We start from the raw sequence: 17,711 nt of genomic DNA, 5'->3' as shown, positions 1-17,711 counted from the left end.
TTTCACATTACCTGTTTTAGGGGGCAAACAGGAGAATTACTGAAGATGATCTAACATCTGACCACTTCTGTATTGAGCGAGTCACTGGTACTTCCTGCTTTCGTTTTTGCTTGTAAGCAGGAATCAGGAGGATAGAATTATGGTCAGATTTTCCAAATGGTGGGCAAGGGAGAACTTTGTACGCGTCTCTGTGTGTGGAGTAAAGGTGGTCTAGAGTTTGTTTTCCTCTGGTTGCACATGTGACATGCTGGTAGAAATTAGGTATGCCTGCATTAAAGTCCCCGGCCACTAGGAGCGCCGCTTCTGGATGAGCATTTTCTTGTTTGGTTATGGCCTTATACAGCTCGCTGAGTGCAGTCTTAGTGCCAGCATCAGTTTGTGGTGGTAAATAGATGGCTACGAAAAATAGAGATGAAAACTCTCTTGGTAGATAGTGTGGTCTACAGCTTATCATGAGGTACTCTACCTCAGGCGAGCAATACCTAGAGACTACCTTAATATTAGACATTGCGCACCAGCTGTTATTGACAAATAGACACACACCCCCACCCCTCGTCTTACCGGACGTAGCTGTTCTGTCCTGCCGATGCACGGAAAACCCAGCCAACTGTATGTTATCCGTGTCGTCGTTCAGCCACGACTCGGTGAAACATAAGATATTACAGTTTTTAATGTCACGTTGGTAGGATAGTCTCGAACGGAGGTCATCCAGTTTATTCTCCAATGATTGCATGTTGGCCAATAGAACGGATGGTAGAGGTGGGTTACCCACTCGCCGGCGAATTCTCACAAGGCACCCTGATCACCGCCCCCTGTATTACGGACTACAAAGGGAAACTCAGCCGCGACCTGCCCAGTGACGCGAGACCACCAGATGGGCTAAATACCTTTTATGCTTGCTTCGAGGCAAGCAACACTGAAGCATGCATGAGAGCACCAACGACTGTGTGATCGCTCTCTCTGTAGCCGATGTGAGCAAGACCTTTTCTTCATGCGAATAATGGGGATTTGGGCCTTGTCTGGGAGCAACATTATATCCTTCGTGTCAGACTCATTAAAGAAAAGATCTTCGTCCAGTTCGAGGTGAGTAATCGCTGTTCTGATATCCAGAAGCTCTTTTCGGTCATAAGAAACGGTAGCATCAACATTATGTACAAAATAAGTTACAAACAATGCGAGAAAACACAAAATAGCACAATTGGTTAGGAGCCCGTAAAACGGCAGCCATCCCCTCCGTTGCCATTCTTTCTCAACATAGGTCACAAATAAAGCTATCCCTAGTCAAATTGGAGAACAACTCATGAGCCCACCTAACATTAAATGTAAAGCTATCAGTCACTAGTGGAAAAATGTACAACTGCAATTAAATTACGTTATCTTTTGAATGTATTTTACCTCATATGATCTGGTAGTAAGGTTAACTAGCATAAACTGACGCTAACTGGGATAGTCATTGTCTAAATGGTCCCCTGTAGCTCAGTTGGTAGAGCATGGCGCTTGCAACGTCAAGGTTGTGGGTTCGTTTCCCACGGGGGGGGGCAGTATGAAAAATGTATACACTCACTAACTGTAAGTCGCTCTGGATAAGAGCGTCTGCTAAATGACTAAAATGTAAATGTAAAATGATACACATTCATAACCATAAAGGGGGCCAGTTACCCCCTAGCAGGGGGGGGTGAGTTAATCCCAACACACTCATCCAACATGTTACTACTTTACTCAAAAAGTATCTACATTTTTCTAAACAAGTGGATTATTTATCTTAAGGCTTTCCTACTTGTATATTTTAAAAAAACAATTATAGATCTAACTTCATTGGAATATAGCTGCAACTCTTTTCAAAATGTCTAAAAATGTAATCAATTTACCACAAAATAGTTTTGTTGAAATATCTCCAAAAGTTATGACGACACAGAGGACATTTTTTGTTGAGCAAGTGCAGTGGCAGCCAGGGAAATGGTTTGGAAAATAATTTGGTGACATCTTGTGGTCTTTATGTGAATTACAGAGAGAGGGGGGGGGCTAGCTACCCCCTAGCACCCTACTTCACTCCAAGCATCAACCACTGTTTGAGGAGCATGCTCTTGCTGCCCGACAGGTGATATTCTGCCTAAACTCTGTATGCCATGGGCTCTCCAACCTTGTTCCTGCAGCTACCCAGTGCTTAATTTGGGAAACCAAGTGAAATCTTTTCGGGAATATCGATAGTAACATGTTTTCGTAAAGAAACATATTTCACTAAACCGTTGACAGCCCGTCTGCACACTCGAGAAAGGAATAAAGGAGAGAGAGGAGGAGATGGAAACACACGGTGGTGAGATATTCTGGATAGCTAAAGGTAATGTGTCACCCAATAATTATGAAAATATAAAAAAAAATCCCTATTATTAGGCTATTCAAAATCAAATACACATTTCCTAGGTGGCTAAGGTCCGGATGGATAATGTAATTTATCGTCATAGTACCAAACCCCCACCTCGCTACCCATGTGACCCCAAACTGTTCACACCCCTCTTGTTGGCGGAGAGAAAATGTTGCAGTTTTAAAGCTAAATTCCGGCAATTCTACACATTTTGCATGGGGCAGAGATTTTTTTTGCTGTATTAAAGCTAATTTCCTGCAATTCTATGAATTCTTCCATGTTTTATGTGTGTTTATATGATACCAGGGGTCGAAGCCCAACCTGCGGTCCATATTGACCCCATTCTGGGTCCAGATCCGGTCCGCTGTCCGCCAGTTGAGTATGGAGGGCCTAGGGCTATACATTCTCTCCAAGACTCATGGAAATAATTTTTGGAGCATAGCATAAGGTAACCGGACCATCCAGTATGCATAATAATACAGTACATTTAAGTCATTTAGCAGACGCTCTTATCCAGAGCGACTTACAGTTAGTGAGTGCATACATTATTTTTTTATTTTTCATACCCCCCGTGGGAATCGAACCCACAACCCTGGTGTTGCAAACGCCATGCTCTACCAACTGAGCTACATCCCTGCCAACCATTCCCTCCCCTACCCTGGACGCCGCTGGGCCAATTGTGCGCCGCCCTATGGGTCTCCCGGTCGCGGCCGGCTACGACAGAGCCTGGATTCGAACCAGGATCTCTAGTGGCACAGCTAGCACTGCGATGCAGTGCCTTAGACAGTACACACGTAGCATAAGGTAACCAGTCCATCCACAATGCATAATAATACAGTACACACTCAAAGGCAATTACTCAAATGTGTTTAATTTTGGAGTATAGGCTAGACCAGTTATTTACCAAAGACATATTAAATCAGTTTTGTTTGATGTTTTTCTGCCATGCATAATATGCGCTAGGCTATGTATTGTATAAAAGCACAATCATAATTTTATTCAGGATGTTTTTTCGGCCTTGGTCCCTTAAGCCTATGCATATGCATAAGCTCTAATATGTGTATGGGAGTTTTGAATGAATCATCCCCTTAGAAAGCACTGTCCATTTCATTGTGTTAGGCTTTGAAACAACATCCACAACAACCATGTTTTACATTGTTTCAACCTGCTGTTGAACTTCTTTCTTCAAATTGATCATCACAGTGAGGTGAGTTTTAAAAGTATGATAGGCCTACTGTTTTAATGCGTGTTTCAAATTGATGTCAGAGTGGTTAGAAGGACAATAGAGCCTGAGTACATTAGGACCTGATGGTAGTTAGCAAGTTGGGTACATTACATTATAGTCATTTAGCAGACGCTCTTATCCAGAGCGACTTACAGTTAGTGCATACATGTTTCTTTTTTCATACTGGTCCCCCGTGGGAATGGAACCCACAACCCTGGCGTTGCAAGTGCCATGCTCTACCAACTGAGCTACACGGGACTACTAAAGCATGTCCAGAGTGCATATAAGGAGATTACCATGACTGTCACGTGGAATTTGACTGCCGGTGTGGCGGTAATAAAGTCACCGCAACAGCATCGTGTTATGGGCATGCTTTTCATTGGCAGGAACTGTGAAACTGGTCAGGATTTAGCTAAATACAGGGAAATTCTAGAGGAAAAACTGCTTCCACTCTGTTTATTATTACCTTTTAGTCATTTAGCAGACGCTCTTATCCAGAGCAACTTACAGTTAGTGAGTGCATACATTTTTCATACTGGCCCCCTGTGGGAATCGAACCCACAACCCTGGCGTTGCAAGTGCCATGCTCTACCAACTGAGCTACAGGAGGCCTATTATCTATGCATAGTCACTTTAATAACTCTACCTACATGTACATATTACGTCAATTACCTCGACTAACCGGTGCCCCTGCACATTGACTCGGTACCGGTACCCCTTGTACAGTGGGGGAAAAAAGTATTTAGTCAGCCACCAATTGTGCAAGTTCTCCCACTTAAAAAGATGAGAGAGGCCTGTAATGTTCATCATAGGTACATGTCAACTATGACAGACAAATTGAGGAAAAAGAATCCAGAAAATCACATTGTAGGATTTTTAATGAATTTATTTGCAAATTATGGTGGAAAATAAGTATTTGGTCACCTACAAACAAGCAAGATTTCTGGCTCTCAGAGACCTGTAACTTCTTCTTTAAGAGGCTCCTCTGTCCTCCACTCGTTACCTGTATTAATGGCACCTGTTTGAACTTGTTATCAGTATAAAAGACACCTGTCCACAACCTCAAACAGTCACACTCCAAACTCCACTATGGCCAAGACCAAAGAGCTGTCAAAGGACACCAGAAACTAAATTGTAGACCTGCACCAGGCTGGGAAGACTGAATCTGCAATAGGTAAGCAGCTTGGTTTGAAGAAATCAACTGTGGGAGCAATTATTAGGAAATGGAAGACATACAAGACCACTGATAATCTCCCTCGATCTGGGGCTCCACGCAAGATCTCACCCCCGTGGGGTCAAAATGATCACAAGAAAGGTGAGCAAAAATCCCAGAACCACACGGGGGGACCTAGTGAATGACCTGCAGAGAGCTGGGACCAAAGTAACAAAGCCTACCATCAGTAACACACTACGCGCCAGGGACTCAAATCCTGCAGTGCCAGACGTGTCCCCCTGCTTAAGCCAGTACATGTCCAGGCCCGTCTGAAATTTGCTAGAGTGCATTTGGATGATCCAGAAGAGGATTGGGAGAATGTCATATGGTCAGATGAAACCAAAATATAACTTTTTGGTAAAAACTCAACTCGTCGTGTTTGGAGGACAAAGAATGCTGAGTTGCATCCAAAGAACACCATACCTACTGTGAAGCATGGGGATGGAAACATCATGCTTTGGGGCTGTTTTTCTGCAAAGGGACCAGGACGACTGATCCGTGTAAAGGAAAGAATGAATGGGGCCATGTATCGTGAGATTTTGAGGGAAAATCTCCTTCCATCAGCAAGGGCATTGAAGATGAAACGTGGCAGGGTCTTTCAGCATGACAATGATCCCAAACACACTGCCCGGGCAACGAAGGAGTGGCTTCGTAAGAAGCATTTCAAGGTCCTGGAGTGGCCTAGCCAGTCTCCAGATCTCAACCCCATAGAAAATCTTTGGAGGGAGTTGAAAGTCTGTGTTGCCCAGCGACAGCCCCAAAACATCACTGCTCTAGAGGAGATCTGCATGGAGGAATGGGCCAAAATACCAGCAACAGTGTGTGAAAACCTTGTGAAGACTTACAGAAAACGTTTGACCTGTGTCATTGCCAACAAAGGGTATATAACAGGGGTGTCAAACTCATTTTAGCTCAGGGGCCACATGGAGGAAAATCTATTCCCAAGTGGGCCGCACCGGAAAAATCATGGTATATATAACTTAAAAACAACAACTTCAGATTGTTTTCTTTGTTTTAATACGATCAACATACAACATAAAGCTGGAGCCTGAGGACAGTGTGTCCAAAATAGTACAAGCACAACATCACTATTAATCATAAAACACGTCAAGTTTATTTGAAAATTCTAAAGAAAAAGAACACACAAACACACAATGCCTCAGTGATTAACAGAACTGTTTCACAGATCACAGAACTATATCAGGGTGTCATTTCTCAGGCAGAAATGTAGATAAAAATAATGAAATCCTGTTCCCCAAACAAGTGCAAGAACCACAGAGTCAAGAATAGGTTAAATATACAAATAAAATAAAATCAATTAAAAACAATAGCACATCAACATAAAAACATATAAACATAAAGCTGGAGCCTGAGGACAGTGTCCAAAAGCACAACATCACTATTAATCATAAAACACCTCAAGTTATTTGAAAGTTCTGAGGACAAAGAACACACAAACACACAATGCCTCAGTGATTAACAGAACTGTTTCACAGATCACAGAACTATATCAGGGTGTCATTTCTCAGGCAGAAATGTAGATAAAAATAATGAAATCCTGTTCCCCAAACAAGTGCAAGAACCACAGAGTCAAGAATAGGTTAAATATACAAATAAAATAAAATCAATTAAAAACAGCACATCAACATAAAAACATATAAACATAAAGCTGGAGCCTGAGGACAGTGTCCAAAAGCACAACATCACTATTAATCATAAAACACCTCAAGTTATTTGAAAGTTCTGAGGACAAAGAACACACACACACAATGCCTCAGTGATTCACAGAAGTATATCACAGATCACAGAACTATATCAGGGTGTCATTTCTCAGGCAGAAATGTAGATAAAAATAATGAAATCCTGTTCCCCAAACAAGTGCAAGAACCACAGAGTCAAGAATAGGTTAAATATACACATAAAATAAAATCAATTAAAAACAATAGCACATCAACATAAAAACATATAAACAATAAATCTGAAAGCGTTGCTCAAACTCCCGTAACAGTCCCGTTATTTTATCTTTGAACCGCTTCATGTCTGCCACATGTTGGGTCGCGCACACATTTTTCAGACAGGGGAAGTGAGCTGCATCACCACCGGCAAGTTGCGTCTCCCACAATGACAGCTTCAACTTGAAAGAACGTATGCTGTCATAATACTGAGTGACAACTTTGTTGCGCCCTTGCAGCTGTTTGTTCAAGTTATTCAGGTGCTCTGTAACATCCACCATAAATGCAAGGTCCTGCATCCATTCTGCGGAATGAAATTCTAACACTGGTTTGCCCTTTTCTTCCATGAACTGTTCAATTTCTTCTCGTAAATCAAAGAAACGCCTCAGCACAGCACCTCGGCTTAACCATCTTACCTCAGTGTGGTATGGCAGGCCATAGATGTGGTCTTTCTCTCTGAGAAGGCTGTCAAACTGACGGTGATTCAGGCTTCTGGATCGGATGAAATTAACAGTTTGGATGACCACCTTCATGACGTTATCCATCTTTAATGACTTGCAACACAAAGCCTCCTGGTGCAAAATACAGTGAAAAGTCAAAAAATCATGTCCTCCATTTGCAGATTGCACTTTCTCTCTGAACTTTGTCACAACGCCTGCTTTTTTCCCGATCATTGAGGGCGCACCATCTGTAGCCAGGCTGACAGCGCGGGACCAGTCCACTCCGACCCTGTCCAGCGCGCCCGACGAGTGCGGTAAAAATATCAGCTGCTGTCGTTGTATCTGTCATCGGCACCAACTCCACGAACTCCTCGGTGACGGTCAATGTGTCATCAACTCCGCGGATGAAAATGGCCAGTTGTGCAACATCTGTAATGTCCGTGCTTTCATCAATTGCAACCGAAAACGCAATAAATGACTTTACTTTTTTCTTCAACTGGCTGTCCAAATCCACTGAAAGATCGGAATCCTGTCTGCAACTGTGTTTCTTGTCAGGCTGATATTTGCAAAAGCCTGCCGCTTTTCAGGGCACACAATCTCCGCTGCCTTCATCATGCATGTTTTTACAAATTCACCCTCACTAAATGGTTTTGAAGCCACTGCGATTTCATTAGCAATGAGGTAGCTAGCTTTCACTGCAGCGTCACTGATGTCTCGGCTGTGAGTAAACACAGACTGCTGTTTCTTCAGACCCGCCAACAGTTCATTCACCTTCTCTCATCTCCGCTGTCCTTGAAAGTTGTCATATTTGTCGGCATGAAGACTCACACAGATAATACAGAGGGAGCAAGATAGAGAGATGGGGGGCACTGATTCACTGTCAGAGGGCCACCGGCTTATGTGTCCGAAGTACCTCAACCTATGTCCCAAATGACACCCTATTCCCAATCGGCCCTGGTCAAAAGTAGTGCACTATATAAGGAATGGGGGTGCCATTTTGGATGCAGCCCATGAGTCTCAACTATCCATTATTAAGTAATGCTTTAGCATGTTTACACTACCTGTGCTGGTAAACGAAGAGAACAGCCCTACAGTACCAAGTGTGTGGTACCGGATCCACTGGTGTGAGCCTATTTGAAAGGTCATGAGCTGTGTTGGTGAGAGCTGCAGGAGGGTTAGAGGATGGAGATTGGAATCACTTCATAGATGAGACAGGCCTGTTAATGTGGATGGATAGGTGGCCCCACTGGAGCCGTGACTGAAGCTACAGTGTCTGGTCGAGGCACCTTACTCACTGCATGTCGACCGACTGTTTTGATAAAGTTGCCGTCTGTGTGCGAGGGTCTGACTGCTACTGTCATTCTTTTGGAGAGAGGGAGCCCTAAGAATTGTCTCAGACATGAAAGAGTGATACTGGGGAGAGAGGGATAAGATGGGACGCTTCTGGCCCATTCAACTGACTCATGGCTTTAACAAAGGCTAAGTCATACTACCAAAAGTCCCTAACAAAAGATAGGCGGATATTCCTGAGTCGAATATTATGCAATGAACTAATATTATGTAATTAATGGCGTTTGAGGCTAAGAAACCTCCTTTGAGGAACTAGCAGCAATGCAATTTCATGCGGCTTGTGCTAAATAGTGTGCGTTCAAAGTCGACAACGTTTTAATTATGTCACTCTTGCAACGTCTCAGTTGTTTAAGTTATTAAAAAAAACATAATGGGTTTATGCAGCGGTTAAACCTTACTTCCTTTGTCAAATCAATAACCAAATCCTCTTAGGTAAAACTCATAGTTGCTCTGCTGTTTGGCTCAGATTATGTGCTCCTGTTCTTTGTTGGGTATTAGAGAGACGATTCAGATCCCTTCCTCCCCCGCTGTATAGCGAGATTACTTGTATCTATGTGTTAGCTGAAAAGATCAAAGAAACAAAGTAGCTTAAATGCTAAATACATTTCAAGCGTGGTTTTGTGATTAGATGGTGGTGGTAAACTTTTATTCCGATATGCATAGATTAAAATCGATAGGAAGATCATTCCTCGATCAGGGGGTCCAGGGATTGAGAAGAGGAAAATTGAGGGTAGATGATTGTGCGGTTGGATTTAGAGTAGCTACCGGGCCCTATTTTGAAATTCAGCAGGCTTTGACACACTGGGCTATTGTCCCAATGATGTCCCTGAAAATAACAGATAAAGACTTTTCCCACCCATCTTCACAATCACAAATGTTCATATCCTCACACACACACCTGTTTCTTAGAGGGAGCTTGAGCAAAATAGTGCAGTCCAAATCATTGGATATAAAGTCTTTGGAAACCTTTCTTTCAGAGCAGTAGTGTCCAACCTCTTTGAATAAAACATTCTGGTAAATTCAAATGTAACCCAATATTTTCCCCTGACAAAAGTGTTTCCCTCTGAAAAGCAGGAGATGACTACCCTGCTAAAAGGAGGTGGGTGGCTTAGGCTGCCATGTTACATTAGCCTTGTGAGGTTCCTGCGCCAGGCCCCTTATGTTCCTCTGTCAAATTACTCTGTAAGGGTGCGGAGGCAGAAAGGTATGTTAACCAATCCAGTAATTGCGTTTACTCCACTCTCCCCAACATACACTATATTGTAGCTGGTGGTCCGGTGGGTAGCCTATTTAATATGAACCATTGTAACATGATTTAATTTGAAACGAGCACAATTACATATTTCAAAAGACGATAGTACATATTTTTGAAACAACTGAGCAGGACTTCATTAGGGAGAATCAAATTGAAAGAACAAATTTTAAAATATATATTTTTATATGGCAGATCCTATTAGCAAAGGCATTTTAGTTCTAGCCCAGTGAGCTGTCCTGGACTGTTTCTCCAACATCTGTTTCTAATTATTCTGGGTTTTGTTATCAGATCCCCGTCTTTGGAAATTGCTTTGCAGATTTGCATATGGTTGGTGTTAGACTATTAATTGCTTTTTATATTTTCCTAAGGAAACAAAGAGAATTAATGACAGCTCAAGGCCAATTAAGGCGAAAAACAAGTGCAGAAGAAGGTGTCACAAAGTGTTGGTCTGTCGCCGCTGTCACCGTCGAGCGCACATGCGGTGGGCGGGAATGCCACCTGTGTGCCAACTGGTGCCCACCTCCGCGAGAGAGGAGCTACTGGGAAAGACTATCTCCACTGAGCCCAGAGACCAACCATAATGGAGAATGATCAAAGTCAAAACTCACTGTGGTTTTACCACACAATACTTCCTGATTCCTTGAAAACAAACACATGCATAGATGGAGAGAGGTAGAGAGAGCGAGAGAGAGGGAGTATGAGGCATCTGAGCATATGCAGAGAGAGCATGGAGAGGGAGCTGGAAGGCGGTGAGGGACAGTTGTGAGCTGGCACGTTGAGAGAGGCTTTTAGAGAGGAAGCTCCATCAGTACAAACTGAGGGTTGAGCCAGCCGGGAGGGAGGGAAGTTGGGAGAGAGATTGTTGGCTCTCTGAAGAGGAGAGAGAAGCAAGCTGTAGTCTAAAAGGTCAGACTGTACCTGAAGAAACCCTGGTCTGTCTCAGGTAGCCAGAACTTTCGCTGAACTGAGACAATATCTGAAAACACAACCATAGAAAAATGTTGTTGCTTGCACCCACATTGTGTAAATCTGCCCTTAAGTCTGCCATTGGTTCATCATTCCTTGATTGCAATACCTAATTGTTAATTTCTGGAACCCTCTACTTTACACACGCCATTGACAGATTTGTAATAAATGTCAACAGACCTGTTTGAAAGCATAGAATCCTTGAGTCCGTAACTTTGTACCATTTGTGTGTGCTCCACAGAATCATTTGAGACCGGACATAAAAAAAAAAAAAACAGTAACATGTAACAGCCATGTTTGAAACGTTACAGCGAAGGGTTAAACCCCTAAATATTAGCCCCTTCAAATGAACTAAAACTGATTGGTAGAAAATACCACTTTAGATACAGTATGTGTGAGTTGCAGTCAGTTTTGGAATTGGTGTCTAGTAATAAACTAGTCCTGAACATGTCTAAAACTGAAAGCATTGTATTTGGTAGAAATAATTTCCTAAGTTATAGACCTCAGCTGAATCTGGTAATGATTGATGTGGCTGTTGAGCAAGTTGAGAAAACTCAACTTCTCGGTGTCACCTTAGACTGTAAATTGTCATGGTCAAGACATATTGATTTAATTGTTGTAAAGATGGGGAGAGTTCTGTCTGTGATAAAGAGATGCTCAGCATTTTTAACACCACAGTCAAACAAACAAGTCCTGCAGGCTCTAGTTTGATCTAATCTTGACTATTTCCCAGTGACATGGTCAAGTGCTGCAAAGGGCTAATGTCAACAGTATGCATGTCAGTCTTACCCCACCAGACATGCCACCAGGGGTCTCTTCAAAGTCCCCAGGTCCAGAACAAATTCAAGGAAATGTACAGTATTATGTAGAGCCATGATTGCATGGAACTCCCTTCCAGCGCAAACCTAGTTAAAAAAAACAAATAAAGTAACACCTCACAGCACAATGTCTCTCCCCATGCAACCTAATTTTTGTGTGTATGTACTGACATGTATGGGTAACTGATAGATGCACACACACACACTCTAACACACACTCTACACACACCCACACATTATTATTATTTTGTTGTATTGCTTCTTTTCTTTGTGTGTGTGTGTACATTTGTGTCTTTAGTTGTATTTAAAAAAAAATACATGTATATATAAGTCTGTAATGTCTATGTAAATTGTCAAGTCTTTTTGTCTGTAATAACCTTTTTGTTATGTCTCGGACCCCAGGAAGACTAGCTGTCACCAGTCAAGGAACGTATAGTTAGTTACATGTCATTTGCGGCATGCATGATCATGAGAAAGGTCATTGTAGCCTATCATTTCATTTCCCCTGTGAGAACCATGAGCATTGCCAGCAGCCTACCAAAGGTTGCACCGTGTCCATTACAATGTAGAAAAACGCATATCAGCTATCTTTCAATAGTTACCCATATTACCTTCTTATTCTTTCTAACTATTTCTATGGCGGAGATAACAATAGATGGCGACGTCAAAGATAGGCCAGTGGTTTCCATCTGTGGCGAAGTATTCCCTAAATCAATGCTTATGACAAATCCAGCTGACTAATATTTTGAATACAGTATAGGGAAAAAAAACACAGCAACAACAGATAACATTAGCTAGCTAGATAAGGTTAGCAAGATACTAGCTAGCTAGATAGCTAGCTAAGGTTAACATGCTAGTTAGCTACACTGACAGCTGTCAGTGCCCTATTTGTTGATATTTATCAACTCCACGTGGAAATTCCCACATCCAATCCTTGAATATGTATAAGTAGCCTTCGTCATTTGTTGGAGGTGGAACCTAAACGTGCATTTCATCTCTAGGACAGGACATTATGTTGAAATAGTGGTGGCAACTTCCTCTGGGGGGGTCCTTTAAAGTCGCAAAATCAAGGGGATTCGTAAAACGTTAGCGTTAAACATTCTGTACACTCATGCTGCAGTAATTACAAATCAGCTTAGAGGCCATCACCTCCTTTTAAATGATGCAAAAAAGAAACGCTCTGCAACCAATAACATCAAGCATGTCTCACGTAATTGACATTAAGCTACACTAGCGTTTGTCTCTGAGCACAGAGGGAGTGGTGGGGGGGTTGGGGGGTGGGGGGGTGAGAGGGGAACAGATGGACGGCTTTCATTTTGCGATTATGGATCTAGTGGGTTATTTAGTCATGTTTCCGGGAATAAACAATGCTGTGATTAGGATTCACCAGGCGCCCGGTGTTCGATGAAAATGGCTTTTAATAATTATCTTGGCACAATTAGAGTCACTAGGCCCTTCTGATTGCCATGGCTCCTCCAGGCAGGCTGCATTGGCTCCATATGGAGAGACGCGTCTCACTGTTCTTCCGCTCATCATACGCCACCACTCAACCACTACCTGACTTCTGCCCTTCCTCTGCTCTTGTTCCCTCTCTCTTTTTTCAATGTCTCTACTATGGAATAAGGCAAATACTTTGTGGTACCTGCGTGTAGGGTTGCAAAATTCCCGGGATTTTGCAACCCTACCTACGTTCCCCCTTTCCTGTTCTCCTCTGAAATGGATTAGAAATTAATAGGAATCTCAACACTTTCTTCCCTTCCGTTGCGCAATAGATGTTTGACATTATTAGAGATGAGAATGGCCATATACACATTTTAAAGTGCTTAAAGTGTTCATAAAATGACATCTTTAGCATTTGCTTTGTTACTTTCTCAGTGATGTCATTTGATAAAGTAGATCAACTTTCACACACATTCAAGGACATTTCTCAATTGTGGAGGAAATTAGACAATGTAAATGTTCAAAAGGCTTCCGCCCAATTCTTGAGTGAAGCCTTCCTATTTAAATCACCCATTATTGTATCATTAGTTTTGGAATGAGTTTGGGGTTATTGTAGATAATATCATCATCAACAGTGTATTACATTATAATAGCATTTTCTCAAAAACTAAGAAACCTTCATCAAGTGTGGAGAAAAGAAGATACAGAGTGGAGATGAGAAAAGTTTGAAAAAATAAGTAATAAAAGCAGGTTTGAACTATAACATGTTTTTACAAACTGGTCCCTGTGGCTCAGTTGGTAGAGCATGGCGCTTGCAACAGCAGGGTTGTGGTTTCGATTCCCATGGGGGACCAGTACGGGGTAAAAAAGTATGGAAATGTATGCACTCACTACTGTAAGTCGTTCTGGATAAGAGCGTCTGCTAAATGACTAAAATGTCAAACTAAATCACAGCTGTCTTGCCTGTGACACATAAATAGCTAGGATTAAGCAGGCTATGATTGAGTAGGAACCTCAACAGGTATGGTTATGCTCAGGGCCCAGTTTTTCAAAAGTTATCTATCTGGATTTCACCTATCGGATAGGATGAAATGCATATAAATAAAATGAATAGAACTGGAGTCCCCATTCAAGTCAGTGGTTAGTCTGTTCTATTAATTATATTTATATGCATTTAATCCGATCCGATAGTCGAAATCCAGATAGATAATCATTTTTTCCTCATCAATCTACAGACAATACCCCATAATGTCAAAGCGAAAACAGCTTTTTAGAAATTGTTGCAAATTAAAAAACAGAAATACCTTATTTACATAAGTATTCAGACCCTTTGCTATGAGACTCGAAATTAAGCTGAGGTGCATCCTGTTTCCGTTGCTCATCCTTAAGATGTTTCAACAACTTGATTGGAGTCCACCTGTGGTAAATTCAATTGATTGGACATGATTTGGAAAGGCACACACCTGTCTATATAAGATTCCACAGTTGACAGGTCACGTCAGAGCAAAAACCAAGCCATGAGGTCGAAGGAATTGTCCGTAGAGCTCCGAGACAGGATTGTGTCGAGGCACAGATCTGGGGAAGGGTACCAATATATTTCTGCAGCATTGAAGGTCCCCAAGAACACAGTGGCCTCCATCATTCTTAAATGGAACCCGATGGTCATTCTGACAGTGCTCCAGAGTTCCTCTGTGGAGATTGGAGAACCTTCCAGAAGGACAATCCTCTCTGCAGCACTCCACCAATCAGGCTTTTATGGTAGAGTGATAGCCCGCTTGGAGTTTGCCAAAAGGCACCTAAAGGACTCTCAGACCATGAGAAACAAGATTCTCTGGTCTGATGCAACCAAGATTGAACTCTTTGACCTGAATGCCAAACGTCACGTCTGGAGGAAACCTGGCACCATCCCTATGGTGATGCATGGTGGTGGCAGCAGCATGCTGTGGGGATGTTTTTCAGCGACAGGGACTGGGAGACTAGTCAGGATCAAGGGAAAGATGAACGGAGCAAAGTACAGAGAGATCCTTGATGAAAACCTGCTCCAGAGCGCTCAGGACCTCAGACTGGGGCGAAGGTTCACCTTCCAACAGGACATTAACCCTAAGCATACAGCCAAGACAACGCAGGAGTGGCTTCGGGACAAGTTTCTGAATGTCCTTGAGTGGCCCAGCCAGAACCCGGACTTGAACCCGATCAAACATCTATGGAGAGACCTGAAAATAGCTGTGCAGCGACGCTCCCCAACCAACCTGACAGAGCTTGAGAGGATCTGCAGAGAAGAATGGGAGAAACTCCCCAAATACAGGTGTGCCAAGCTTGTAGCGTCATACCCAAGAAGACTCGAGGCTGTAATCGCTGCCAAAGGTGCTTCAACAAAGCACTGAGATTTTGCATGGGACCCCAGATCCTCAAAAAGTTCTACAGCTGCACCATCGAGAGCATCCTGACCGGTTGCATCACTGCCTGGTATGGCAACTGCTCAGCATCCGACCGTAAGGCGCTATAGAGGGTAGTGCATATAGCCCAGTGCATCACTGGGGCCAAGCTTTCTGACATCCAGGACTTATACACTAGGTAGTGTCAGAGGAAGGCCCCAAAAATGGTCAAAGACTCCAGTTACCCAAGTCATAGACTGTTCTCTCTGCTACTGCACGGCAAGCGGTACCGGAGCGCCAAGTCTAGGTCCAAAAGGCTCCTTAACAGCTTCTACCCCCAAGCCATAAGACTGCTGAACAATTAATCAAATGGCCACCTGGACTATTTGCATTGCCCCCCCCCCCTTTGTCTTTACACTGTTGCTACTCGCTGTTTATTATCTATGCATGTACCATTCTTTTTTCTTTCTTTTTTTCTACTTTAGTTTATTTAGTAAATATATTCTTAACTCTATTTTCTTAAAACAGCATTGTTGGTTAAGGGCTTGTAAGTAAGCATTTCATGGTAAGGTTTACACCTATTGTATTCGGCGCATGTGACAGATAACATTTGATTTGTTTTGAGGAAAGGGTCTGAATACTTATGTAAATGTTATATTTCCGTTTTTTATTTTTAATACATTTGAAAAATGTTCTAAAAACCTGTTTTTGCTTTGTCATTATGGGGTATTGTGTGTAGATTGATGAGGAGGGGAAAAAACAACTTAATCAATTTCAGAATAAGGCTGTAACGTAACAACATGTGGAAAAAGTCAAGGGGTCTGAATACTTTCCGAATGCACTATAAGAGCGATCCAGGAGAAGGAAGAGGATGCGTCCCAAATGGCCCCCTATTCCCTATATAGTGCACCACTTTCACCAGGGCCTATATGGGCCTAAATAGGGAATAGGGGGCCATTTGGAATGCACACCCATAGTGCTGTTTGAGCCAAATCACCAAATAAGAGGTTTTCTTATTCAGACATGAGTCATTCTGCAGAGGGCAATCACCTTAAACCCTGTCCAGACGCAGACTGGGGTGAGGTGCCTGAACATTTCATAAAGTACCAATTACAGTTAATGAGACGTCAGAGTCCAAACGCATGTAGAGGGCCAGGCAGGCAGCCATGGTGCATCTCTTACAGGGGTAATAACAATGAATACTCAAAAGATTCACAGAATCTTAAAGTATAGCATGTCTCAAAAGAGGGTCAAATGTGAATGTCCTCACACCCGGGTTTTTTTTCTTTGAAAAGTGAATTGATGTGGATGGTAAGTGTCCCATTAATGGGAGCTGCAGAGCTGATGTAAAACAGGTGATGATTTGGTCACCTCTGACCATATTAACCTTGACTTCCCCTCAGCAAACAGACACTCCCATCTATCCAAACTAAAGACTAAAGGGATGACATTGTGGTGATGAATATAAAGCTATAACGTGCACTCGCTACATCTTCAAATGAAAATAACATATTATATTCCAATTACAGGGTAGGCTAATCACGTATGTCTTTTTGTTTTTCATTTATTCTGTTCAATTGTCAGGGACCATGTACAATTAAAACAAGAAAAAAAAATCCTGACCTTGACTATTACTGGGGAAAATACAAAACTGACCAAAGATCAGTGTCTATGGGCAACACGTTACCCTACTCCACAATGCATGCGACACAATTAGTCATGGTTGATGTTCATGTTCAATCATGTTACCATCTCTCGACCGGAGTGTCAAATTATAGTTTGTATAGTGTTATGTGTTTCTATATCTGTTTCTACCCCTAGAAATATAATTACAATAAAGGGCGTTGCCCATCAGACCACAACAATTTGACTGCACCCTCATGGATACACTCAGTAATTCTATTTTTGTGTTTATACTTTTCTCTCAGGTGAAGTACGGGCATTTTGCCTTTGTGTGGGATGTGGCAGTGCTGGAGTATGTGGGCATCAACGATGAGGACTGCTCCTTTTACACTGTGGGGAACAAGGCACCAGACCGGGGCTACGGCATCGCCTTGCAGCACGGCAGTCCATACAGGGACATCTTCTCCCAGAGGTACGTTGAACATTATAAGGCTTTATAAGTGCTAATACATGCTTATAACAAGTAATATGTAATATAATATATGCTATTTATTCAACAGGTTTATCCAAAACGACTTACAGTAATGCATGCATCTATTTTTTGTATGGGTGGCCCCAGCGGGAATCAAACCAACAACCCCTGGTGTAAATAGCGCCATGCTCTACCGACTGACCCACACAGAGCTGCAAAA

At 42.4% G+C, this 17,711-nt stretch overlaps 1 protein-coding gene across 3 annotated transcripts in view; it reads left to right on the top strand.

Moving 5' to 3' along the window:
• grid2 (glutamate receptor, ionotropic, delta 2) overlaps window positions 1-17,711 on the top strand; it is a 577,776-nt gene that overhangs the window by 536,035 nt on the left and 24,030 nt on the right. For all 3 annotated transcript variants that reach the window (XR_006004078.2, XM_041904499.2, XM_045226775.1), the window contains exon 14: window positions 17,325-17,491. Coding sequence is in view for 2 of the 3 variants with exons in the window: in XM_041904499.2 (XP_041760433.2) it covers window positions 17,325-17,491 (167 nt within the window). In the remaining variant the exon portion in view is untranslated. The remainder of the gene's footprint in view (window positions 1-17,324; window positions 17,492-17,711) is intronic.

This window comes from Coregonus clupeaformis, chromosome 18, assembly GCF_020615455.1.
Source record: "Coregonus clupeaformis isolate EN_2021a chromosome 18, ASM2061545v1, whole genome shotgun sequence".
NCBI lineage: Eukaryota > Metazoa > Chordata > Actinopteri > Salmoniformes > Salmonidae > Coregonus > Coregonus clupeaformis.
The sequence above is the reverse complement of the archived record's forward strand: the minus strand, read 5'-3'. Positions and strand labels throughout refer to the sequence as shown.